Source organism: Macrosteles quadrilineatus, unplaced genomic scaffold, assembly GCF_028750875.1.
Source record: "Macrosteles quadrilineatus isolate MER2022 unplaced genomic scaffold, UCM_ALF_1.0 Scaffold_8__2_contigs__length_117827958, whole genome shotgun sequence".
Lineage (NCBI taxonomy): Eukaryota > Metazoa > Arthropoda > Insecta > Hemiptera > Cicadellidae > Macrosteles > Macrosteles quadrilineatus.
Window position 1 is genome coordinate 22,317,545 of NW_026542601.1, and position 11,691 is coordinate 22,329,235.

The 11,691-nt window shown below is 36.1% G+C and overlaps 1 protein-coding gene across 1 annotated transcript; it reads right to left on the reverse strand.

The window, feature by feature from the left end:
• Positions 1 to 845: 845 nt before the first annotated feature.
• Positions 846 to 10,889, reverse strand: LOC129001245 (serine/arginine-rich splicing factor 4-like). Its single transcript, XM_054428475.1, has 6 exons — positions 10,775 to 10,889; positions 7,671 to 7,743; positions 4,926 to 5,045; positions 2,963 to 3,408; positions 1,992 to 2,161; positions 846 to 979 (listed from the first exon to the last, which is right to left on the reverse strand). The coding sequence occupies exons 2-6, from the start codon at positions 7,736 to 7,738 to the stop codon at positions 881 to 883; spliced, it is 903 nt and encodes a 300-aa protein (XP_054284450.1). The 5' UTR covers positions 7,739 to 7,743; positions 10,775 to 10,889; the 3' UTR covers positions 846 to 880.
• Positions 10,890 to 11,691: the final 802 nt, after the last annotated feature.

Sequence of the window (11,691 nt, forward strand, 5' to 3'; positions counted from 1 at the left end):
TTTCTATTGAAGAATCAATAAAGGAAAATCACGTTTTATTTACAAGTAATTTTGGCTTTTACTATTTACAGTTTCAGTCGAATTTTTTAAAATTTATGATGGAAATTTTAACCTAGGAATCCACAAAACATTAATTTATTTTACAGTTGATGGTGAAAATAACTAATTTATAATAGTCTGATAGTTTGTTTATATTATGTTTGAATTCTATTCTAATTTACATAAAATAATATAATATTATATATTTAACTGCTAAGCCAAATAAGTTTGCTAAACAATTTCCTCAGTGCTTCGGGGATTACATTTTGGTAGGAGAGAGCCAAGTAAAATAATCAGTATATTTGACCGGATCTATTAATTTTCCCTTGGAGTTTGGGAGTAATGTTCAGGGTAATCCTTTGCTCAATAAACAACTGATGATTTGCCTGTGTACTGAATATTGTAAACTTGTATGGCTTTTGTATTGTATCGCGTTTTATTTTTGGTTTTCTATTGTTGTCCAATTGACACACCAAACTAAATGTGTGTTTATGTGGCAGTGAGTATATGTACGTTGCTGCTGCGTCAGATTAGTAGTGACATTGACAATCCTAACTGACAACTCAAAATTGAACTTGTGAAGGGTCTTCATATGTACCAGGCAGAATATTAAATTCAAACTAAACCCAAGACACATTATATTTTATGTTATTTGTGTGGCAACATTTATTTAAAATTCGAAATTGAATAGCACATTGGAATGTAGCATTCACTGATGATGCAGTATTCTATAACACGGATTATAACACTAACTAGGGTTACTAGAGACTAGTCTTTTAACAATACAACAAATGTTTCATTCAGGAAAATAATTATGAAGTGTTTCTATCAATAGGTTTATTTACAATTCTATTAATCCACCATTTAATGATCTTTGGCGAATTTGATATAGTTTTTTGACCCAGCGATTCAACTTTTCTTCTTTGTTTTCCACCAAGAGCTGAAACAAAAATATGTTTTTTATACTCTTTACTACATATTACGACATTTTTGGATGGTTCTATCATTCTTATGAATTAGCTAAAGACAATTTTGGGACACGTTCACTGCGGTTGCGTGATGGCCCGGTCGCTGCCAGGAGCGGGAGCAGTCAATGCATGGATGAGTGCGCGAAAATGTTTAAATTTAGTTTCATCCAATCGGAGAGGCATATTATAGTCCGTTTTCGTTGTTGTGGACGTAGTTTCACAAGAGCCCAACAGGTATCAGCACTAAACAAAACTGCTAGCAAGCCCTTCAGTAATGTCATAGACTAACCAACACAAGTAGACTTCTCGTCCCATTTTAAATTTTGAACCCTCGTTTTTTGTGTCTAGTTCATGTCCAGTGACCCTGACAGCTAGTGTCGACAACATTTTGTTTCTATTATTTTAGGGTTAATTTAATGATTTGTGTTTTACTGTTTCGTTATACTAGGGGATGAGTTATTGTTTTTGACTAGATAGTTTTATTTGGTTGAACGAGGTTTTAAATAACTGAAGCAACATGAAACAAATTGTAAACAAAACACGAAATATACAGTGCACCGGACAGAACTAACAATAAAATTGGCTTCAGCTGTTCCATAAGGATAAGGAATCTACTAAGAGAGTGAGATGTTTTACCTAATTGTATTGCCAAATGGAAAGTAAAACAGGGACAAAAACCTGGATATTTACATGAAAAGTAGGTGTCATGTTAGCAGTAGGTTAATATATATAATATGTTTCAAACTCTCGGTTATATTTAGAAATCATACTGCAAGACAGTACTTTCCTTTAGTTAGAATTTCAGGTGGCTAACTTCCATGTAGAATTATAGACCTAAAAATCATACCTTTATTTTAATGTTAAAAATGTAAAAGTAGCTAAACCAAGACTTTTAATTCAAACTTTTTTGTAATTAGAAACAAGTGTAATGGCAATTGCTGAACAAATGAAGAAAAATATTTCAAATGTAAACTCTATACTTACATTGGGATGAAACAAGTTTTCTGGTCTTTCATTAGATTTTGTAGAGCGAGACTTTGGAGGTGGAACTGTTGTTAAAGCAGCTGTGTCAACTTTATTAGATGAAAACGATTTTTGGACAAAGGTTGTAGCATTAATCTCTTCAATCAACGAGCCACGATTTGGTTGATCCCCTGAAAGTTGCATAACAAAACGTAGGTACAAAATTATAATAAAATCTAAAATTAATATAAACTGTAAAAGATTGATATTTTTGTAATTTTTTACAAGGAGGTTAATGATTTAGGTTCTGCCCTGAACAGGTGTAGAAAGCAGATCTAGTGATTAGCTGACTGTACAATAGTTTTGTATTGGTAACTTAAAGGGTAGGGTCTTCTGATAATCAGTGGCGGTTTCAAGGGGGGAGGATCTTACGGGCTAAACCACCCATTGGTTGAATATTTGGTTGTATGTTTGAACAGAGGTTTTTGTACACAGTTCTGGATCTTAAAAATGGTTTTGACACCCCGTTAGCCCCCCCCCCCCCCTAAAAGTAAAGAAGAAGTAAGAAACACAGGATACATTCAATGGTACTCTTAGTCTAGAGCAAATTTTATTCGTCATCCCCTCCCGCTCTCCTTTTCCCTTTGTTATCACGTACCTACTACAGCGCTCACGCAGTAGTAAGACTCTGTACGCTACAACTGCTGTACAAAAATATGCTGTGTGGCGATCACTGTTTAAGCTCTTCCTTGCTCGATACTAGTACATTTCTATTCCAACCTAACTTACCAGAGCTAAAAGCGCACGGTTGTCCCACTGTGGTATGGATTAAATAAATTATCTTTATACCACTGAAACCTAGTTCATCCATCACTAAATTAATTTGCAAAGATAAAAAAATATCTTATCTTGATTTTAATCAATCATTATTCATTAGTAATATTTACATCTGAAATACATGTTTACTGGGAATTTCAGATGATGAATCTTACCTAAAACTTTCTCTAAATCAAACACCGACTTCTTCTGCACAGACATTTTGTCACTACTGATTTTACTCTTCTTTGACCCCTTCTTCTGACTTCGCTCACTCTGTAGCGAGCTGGAGCGAGATCTTGACTTTTTAGTTACTTTGTCTTTTGAACGGGATTCTGAAGAACTGGATCTTTTCCTGTGGAAACTATCTGAGCTGCTAGACTTTGAGCGTCGCCTGGACCTGTGTTTGGATCTAGAACTGGATCTTGAGCGAGATCGAGACTTCGATTTTGAACGATACTTCCTACTTCTTGATTTGTATGAAGGAGACCTTGATCTCCGTCTACTCCGAGATGAAGATCGAGAATACGACCGCTTGTATCTGTCTCGTGATCTGGAGGAGTCTATTGATGATCTACGACTATGAGAACGACTGTCTGGCGAGGAGCGACGACGAGAACTTCTGCAAAAATAGGAATAAGAGGTTATAGGCAAATAAGGTAGCTATTTTATTCTGATTGGTTACCAAAAATAAAAGTAAACTTGCTATATTTTAACAGGTTGAATTATAATGAGATAGTAGACCCAAATCCTGTTTTAGTATAGATAGTCATCCATGATGGAACAGTCTTATATATTGTAGAACTCCAATTAGCCTATCTGATTTACACTATACCACTTTCCAATAATAATAATAAACCATTCAGATAGTTGAACTTTTACCAAAATCTGGGGTATTTTATAAAAACGGGCTGAGATTTTATTATCTCAATACCAGGAACGTGTCTGATAAGATTTGTCATGAAAAAAGTCATTGTTTTGCCGTAATTACAGAAGACAATGAGGATTTTCAGTTACCGAGGATGATGTCTACATGACTGTGATTTGTTATTAAGAACTGTAGTTTATGCCAAAAATTTAGATAATCAGCAATTCGAATCGTTGGAGTATAATTAAAGTTCAACTGTATGGCCAGTTTCACAGGAGCCACAAACGAGTCACAATTGCCGGCAGAATCGCACCACTAGCGGCGCTTAATCGTGTGGGACCTTTCAGATGGCCAAATCATGATTCCGCGATTTCCATCAGTTTATCGCTATTTCATATCGCACCTCCCTGAACTACACCAGAACACCATTCCGCTTGGAAAGACTACGAGTGCCGTTCAGTGTTATATTAGGTTATATAACCTAACGAGTGCAGTTCAGTGCTACAATGGACGATGAAGAAGGCTTATTTTTTATAATGCTTCTTCATGCGGTACGACGTCGTAGAAAGGTGTTCCGCATATATTGGGTTCATCCGATTTTAAGTTCAAGGCTGGTGTCAAGCCAATTTTACACTATACACTCTGAGCTCCGTGAAGATCCTGAAAAGTTTTTCACCTACTACAGAATGTCAGAGAGATTGTCAAAGTCAGACATAACTTAATTAAAAAAAATCAAAAGAAATTTCAGAACAAAACAGGCTAACTAGTTGTTTTAACTGTCTGAGAGGCAATAACCAGCTACAAACGCAAAAATTGTCGAGGACAGAGCCACTGTAGGAGATTGCAGCGCGTTCTAGCGTCAAACGCAAAAAGACGCCACTTCGTGTGAAAGGCACGCCGCGCTCCAATGTTAAGTCAATGGGGTTCTTCTTTTCTGCGTCAGGCTGCGATTTTCGTGCCACAAGCGCGCCAAAACAGTCAGAAGCGGCATTCCGCGATTGTTGGGCGTTTTGTGGCTCGTGTGAAACCGGCCTATGTCGTACAGTTGACTATTGTTTGTGTTCGTTTGTAATTTTAAATGCTGTCTAACACTTTTTATCTGTTGATTAAAAAATAATGAGTTTTATGAAGTAGGCCTAATTGAATATCAATGTTATACAGGTTTACAAAGGTAGGCTTTGTTTTGATTATTTATTGAAAGATAGCCTACTTAGATTTTTAAAGTTCAGAATATGTTATCTTTGAAACAAAACAAATATCAAGAGACGTACTTGGACTTTACTGGTTCTCTACTTCTAGAGCGAGAATATCGTGACTTTTTCTTCTTCCCTTTTGATTTCTTTTCTTTCCTATGTCTACTACTTGTGGTAGAACGGCTGCTGGACCTGGATCTGAAAATGTACATCATTGTTTCATTGTGGATGTAGCCTCCGGATTGCCAAATAATATTAAAAAGGTTTAAATACCTGCTATCAAGCAATCCATTTACTAAATGGATTGCTTGATAGCAGGTATTATATGTTTGATGAAATCTTTAGTATGAATATCTGGCACAAGTTGTCATTACATTTCTTAAGCTTACTGGGAATTATTTTACTAGCCCAATGGTCACGAACAATGGCAGCCATTTGTAATTGCGTTGATCAATTAATAATGCTATCTAACAACATGTCAAAGTAAAAGAGAACAAGACCACGGTTTTAAACATCCCCTCTCAAGTCTCAACAAACTTATAAATTATTGCAACAGGTGTAGGGTCACAAAAACACAGGTAGGTCCAGATTCAAATTTTTAGTGAAGTTGCTGACAGTTAACAGGTTTAAAACTGGATTTATTAGGGGGCCATTCCATGGAAAATGAGCCTAGTAAGAAAAAACCAATTTATATAAATTTAATTGTTTTTTACTGTTTTTACTATCTAGACATGTTTAATTTTAAGAAATAAAAAAAAAAAATTTTAGGAAATTTTTTTTTTCTTTTGATATTTCAGTTTACAGATTAGGGAAATCAAGCGTTGGTAAGGGGGTAATTTTTTGTTGTAAGTTTGGCATCACTTTACCTGCTTATTAAAAGGGCACATAGAAGCTGACTGTGTTTAACAGATAGAGAAGAATGTCAACTTAAGACCCATCTTGATTGTTTTCAGGTAAGTCTTATATATTAATTAACATTTGTCCTAAATGATTAAGAGGTTTTATTGTCCCACCCGTGACAAAAAAAGAATAAAAAGTTAAATACTAATAACATACCATTTTTTGGTTATGCTTCTATTGTGATGGTTGTAACAATTGGTATACAGCATAGCTGTCAGTGGTGTTACATTTTAAAATTTGTTGTATATTAAGTTGAAATTAATAGTCAATTTTCTGTCCCACCCGTGACACTTATTGTATGCTATTAGTTATCCACAACCTAGACTTAGGCCTAAAATGTCAGACAGTGTTTTTCTGTTCATGGCTAAATCATAATCACAGCCCATTAATTCTAGATTGTTTTAACATTTATTGTAATAATTAATCTAAATATTTTTAAGATATATTTAGGCCTACTGTCCCACCTGTGACAGAAAAAGATAAAGAAGTCAAATTCAAGTAACATAACATTTTAGGTTATGTTTCAATTGTCATGGTTGTAACAATAAAAACTGCAACAAAGCCATTAAAATGATGTAAATTTAAAAAGTTTGCTTTAAATATGGTTTAATTTACTAGTTATTATCTGTCCCACCCGTGACACTTTAGCCTACATTACGCTGGTAATTATCTACAGCCTAGATGTAGGCATATAAGCTGAATTTTTAAGGCAGTGATTTATAGTTCATAGATTGACCTTTGTCACACCCCATTATTGCTTGACTGACTATAACATTTATTCTAATATAAGCTATGTTTTAATCTTCAGCCGAGCGGATGAGAAAGCTGCGGGAGAGAATGAAGAAGGACAAGAAGAAGTATGAAGATTCTTTATATTTCTAAGTTTTGCAGTTCATCTGAAGTGTAACAAACCTTGTATAGAAAGTTTTCAAAATACAAACTATTTTTGTTGTCATTATTCATTGTTTTAGTTACTGTGTCCCACCCGTGACAGCAGTTAAATTTAAATTTAAATTAATGTATTGAAGATAGAGATTTAATTTTTGGAGATATTAAAATAAGGGTGTTTTAATCTATCCAAATAAAAATTACCATTCAGTTCTGTTTTGTATTTTCACAGAGTTTGGTACTTTTTTAGAATGATACATAGTGGCTCTTCCTTTTTCTGTCCCACCCGTGACAGATTTTTAAAGTGTTATAACTCTCTTGTTAAGTAAGAAACAGCTCTAAAATAATCCACAGTAGTTGTATAACTATTAGTGAATACAGCAATAGAGTTTTTGTTGAACTGTGCTTTATAACTTAGAATATATTGTCTTTAAAATGCAATTAAACACGTCTAACTGTCCCACCCGTGACGACGGAATGGCCCTAGGTTATGATTTAGCAAGCAATAACTTATGACCACTTAGTCCTTAAACTATTATAAAAACACACAATCGTAAAAGTTTTATGAAATATTAGGCTACATTGATAAATATGAATAAAAGTTATGAGCTAAAAGTACCTAGTCTAAAGACAAAATTTCACATAAAAAAGTCTAGTTTTTTAAAGTTTCCTTTTAAGTATTTTTGAAGGAGTTGGCGTTTAACGATGCTCTTGGTATGGGTACTTACAATTTGTAAAGTAAGTTAGTCCTAGGTAGCCTATAAAAAAAATAGTAGAAGACATGTATTAAGTTTAAGAAACAAACCAACATAATTGAGCCAAAATAATTCATAATTATTTAGGGCCTACTATTAAATTAAATAAAAAAAAGCTAAGAAATTACAACCAAAACTACACTCTTATTGAAAGTTAAAACCCAATCAGACATTTTCTGGATTCATTGGTACAGTAGGCCTAAATTATTAAGTTAATAAAACAGTTTCAATCGATAAAGTTAGGCCTACATATCTAGTCAAGGCTAGTATTTGAGCTTACCTTCCTTTTTTCCCCCGTCTTTTGCGGCTGCTATCATAGGAGTCTGAATCACTTGAATAACGGCTCATGTTGCCTGTAAGGAAAATAGGTCTAATGAGGAAATAGCTTAATGTGTCAAATGCTTAAAAAGTGAGTGTATTACTTTTCCTGGACGGGCGGGTTACAGGCTAGGATTAAACAAAAAAAGACAATTAAGTTAGGTGTAGGCTTCCATCCGTGACCCTATTTATTTTGATGATTTAACGAATTTATGAATACAATATCATGAAATTAATTAGGCCTAAGTACCCTAATCATATAACTTAGTGGTTAAAAGGTTAGAATTTCAGAGTAAAAAGTAGCTGCTTAACTTATCCCTAAATTAACTTTCTAAATAGGACAAGATTTTATTATTATTATCATTACCATTTAAGATGGGGATGCCACCTATGTACATGTTTTAACGCAAATAACCCAAGAGTGAAGGGAGTATAGAATGGAGTGTGATGCCTTGTGATGCTTCGAAGCCCTGTATCAATCAAACATTTTCTGCTCAAAACATTGTTGTCAGCTAAACTCACAACAAAGTTGGAGTAAAATGTTGAATGGAAACACTAGCATAATGTTTTGAGCAGTGTTGGCCAACAAAAAGTGTTGGCAGCCGTTGCAGCTGACAACATTGTTGTGAGCTGTGCTCAAAAGGTAATGGAAACGGTGTAGCAGAACTCGCGCATGCGCACTTGCTCTATGAGTAGTTCCAGCACATCCACCGCAGCACCATCGCACCTCTAGCCTAGCAGACGGGTTAAACACCAACAACACCACGTGTTTTTGTTTATGGTGTAAACATTCTTGTGTTGTGTCGGTGTATCTTGTTGTGTTGGGCTTTTGGACGGTATAGTGAGGCCATGGCGATGTCAAGTCAAGATTGGGGAAAAGACGAAGTGTTAAAGTTGATATCTTTGCATGAAAGTGAGACAGTGTTGTGGGATGTGTCTAACAGCAAGCACAAAAACTCTAATAAAAGGAGTGATGCCATCCAAGTATCTTAATGTAGCTGCTAACATTTTGCCAGCTGATATGGGACTGCGCTCGCTCACCATGTTTAGCGATTAGAGGAGCCACCAAGTTTAGTAATTCTTCAGAGTCAGTTGCTGTCATTCGTACAAAATTTTGGGATCCTGCTCGAAGTCTTAAATCCCTCATAAGGGAGTTGTAGGCACCTTCAACGGCCCTTTTAGCCAAAAAACTCCTAACCTACCATCACGGTCGCTTTCTACTAATTAATTGGTGATATGCACCAGCCATTACGACGAAAGCAGCAGCAGTCTCTTCGCTCTCCATGATGAAGCTGCACTGTTGTAGGTAGGTGTGTGGGTGTGGATGGTAGTGAAATGTGCTCGCAGTAGGAGGAGGGGTTGGCGGGAAATGTTGGCGCGTACTGCTGGAATGGAAACAGCGCGCCAACATTGTTGGGAGCTGTGCTCAAATCAACTTGAACTTAGCTCCCAACATTGTTGGTACAAAATGTTTGATGGAAACGGGTCAGGGACAGTAACTGTACTGACTATAAGCAGCTATGTTATTAGTCAGACCATTTATTGGAAGCCCAATGATCAAGGACAGCTGTGTCTAGTTTTGAACCATCAAAAAACTACACACTTTTTTCTGGATCGATTCGGCTACCTTTTGATTAATAGGCGAGCACTATAACCTAAAACAACTGAGCAACCCACCTAACCATCAAAATAAAGAATTAAGTTATAAGTTTAATAATAAATTTTAACAATGTGGTTATTGATTAAAAAATATGTTTAACATAAAAGAAATTATATGCTTTAAAAAACGTCTTAGTGCACCCGTGGTACGCCAAATTCCAAATTGAATGGAAGTTCAGTCTGCATCCTGACCTTGAGAACGGTGTGCGTCTTGCCTGCGTATTTTACGTAATATGCCTATTCAAAGTTTTATTCAGTTTTGCAATGTTTTCGTCCCATCCGTGTATGTGTGTTTGTGTATGTACTTTTAGTGTGAAACAATGACAAGGATTTCACCATCCAACTGCAACGTTTTGACAATGGTCGATACACGCCGAAACATGTAGACGACCTTCAATAAAAATGAGCTGTTTGTTGAGGTATGTAACCTATTTATCATATACGCCAAATTCGAAAGAATCTTCAGTGCTAAAATGAAATGTTTGCTACTGTAGCGCAAACCAGCTGGTCACTGTATAAACACTCACCAGGATGTCTATAGAATCAGCGGAAATATCCAATAGACTACCCATCCCCTACATCTACAAGCTAGTCATTTTATAGGCAATAACTTACCTGACGAAGAAAATAAAGAACTAAGTTAGGGCCCTAAAAAAGCTTTAGGTTTTACATGTGCAACACAAGGTAGAATAACTTAACCTATGAATATCATGACTGTGAGATATAAGTTACTAGGCCCAGAGCCCAGACTAATGTTGTGTACCGAATAACTGGCTTCCCCATTTTTCATTTGTAAAGTAAGTTAAGCTAAACAGATGAATTAACAGAAATATTATAGGATTTTTTAGCCCTGGAGCAGTGGATGTGACAACCAACGTTGTAACCCATTGTGCTAGCAGTGATTTGCGTTCTTATGTTTTCTACCCCTTTACAGACTGGGGAGCGAGCTGGCGTAGTGGTTAGAGCGCGGGACTTCAGTCCCTGAGGTCCCGGGTTCGATCCCCGTCAAGTCATCAATGGATTTTATCCAAGTGATAATGCCGCAACCCCTAGGTCTAGCCTGAAGTAATGTGAAAAACAATCCCAGGCTCGTGCCTAGCATCCTAGGACAAAAATCCCTTTACAGACTAGGCCTAGGCTATGCTCTGAATCACACATGGGTGTTAGAGGCATAAACTGATTTACTGTTTGAGAAAAGACGGGATATAAATACTGGTACTAAAGTTTGAATCAGTACCGGTAAATCATAAATAAATCTGGGTCAATCCAAAATACAACTAGGCCTATTAATTAGATTAAGTTGCCTTCCATCAGTAGCCAATTGGTTTGTGTTGACTTGGATTAGATTGTAACATCATGCAGCCTAGGCCTACCAATCAATTAAACTAAACAATAATAAATATTTACCCTAAAAATTTGACTCAATTATCTATTCTCTGGAAGCCTTTTCTTCTCTTTTCCAAATAAACAGGTTAATATTCCACATTCATAACTAACCCGTCGTTGTGAGTGACGTTTCTTTGTGTTTGTTTTTATTACATTTCGATTTCGTTGCTGTGTTTTGGGTTCTTATTCTTCTTCCCTCATGACTTAAACAACCTTCAACATTTTACGCTAAATTAGTTGACATGCAGCACAACTTTCATATAGTGTGGAAACCATAACATGCCATAGTTTTTAATTCTATTACCAAAAATCCTACTTCGTCGAAACCACTGAGCTATAAGAATATAGCTCAGTGGTCGAAACAAACATTTCCCCACAACATATAAAGCCCACACCATCCTTGCACAATATAAACAAGGTCATTCACGTTGTAGGATTATATGTTACAGAATAAGGAGCTATAGGCTAATATAAAAAAAAACATGTCAACAATAAAATGAGTTAGATAAATCGTCATATCACCCTCTCTGACGAGGTTAGAAAATATTACAGTATTTAGTAGGTGGCAAAACTTGATATTACATAGAAGCCCGAATCAGGTCGCGTAACTACAAACCCTAAGTGGTTTCAGCACTCGCTCGTTCGGCTCCACCGAATTGAGACGGAGATGCCCAAAGCACGGCCACCTCCCATCGTATATAATAAAAAGTTGAAACATTCTTCTGACTAGGACATGGTCCTAGAACAGCCCCAGTCCGGTGGGGTTTCGGCACCATCCACATAAAAATATCACCAAACTAACTTCATTCGTATGCTTCGGTTGGTGTCATCGCCGAATCCTCGGTCTTCAGGTAGACGATCTGCGTGAAGTCGGTATAGTACTACCAAGCTTTTCAAACATGAACAATTGAACTGAGGTTGAGGGGGTAGCGAAATTG

What these genes read in the sequence shown, in the direction of transcription:
- LOC129001245 (XM_054428475.1), bottom strand. Translation starts at nt 7,738, where the DNA reads ATGAGCCGTTATTCAAGTGATTCAGACTCCTATGATAGCAGCCGCAAA. An exon ending in AGACGGGGGAAAAAAGGAAG is followed by an intron (nt 5,046 to 7,670) that starts GTAAGCTCAAAT and finishes GTACATTTTCAG; the next exon opens with ATCCAGGTCCAGCAGCCGTT. An exon ending in AGAGAACCAGTAAAGTCCAA is followed by an intron (nt 3,409 to 4,925) that starts GTACGTCTCTTG and finishes CTATTTTTGCAG; the next exon opens with AAGTTCTCGTCGTCGCTCCT.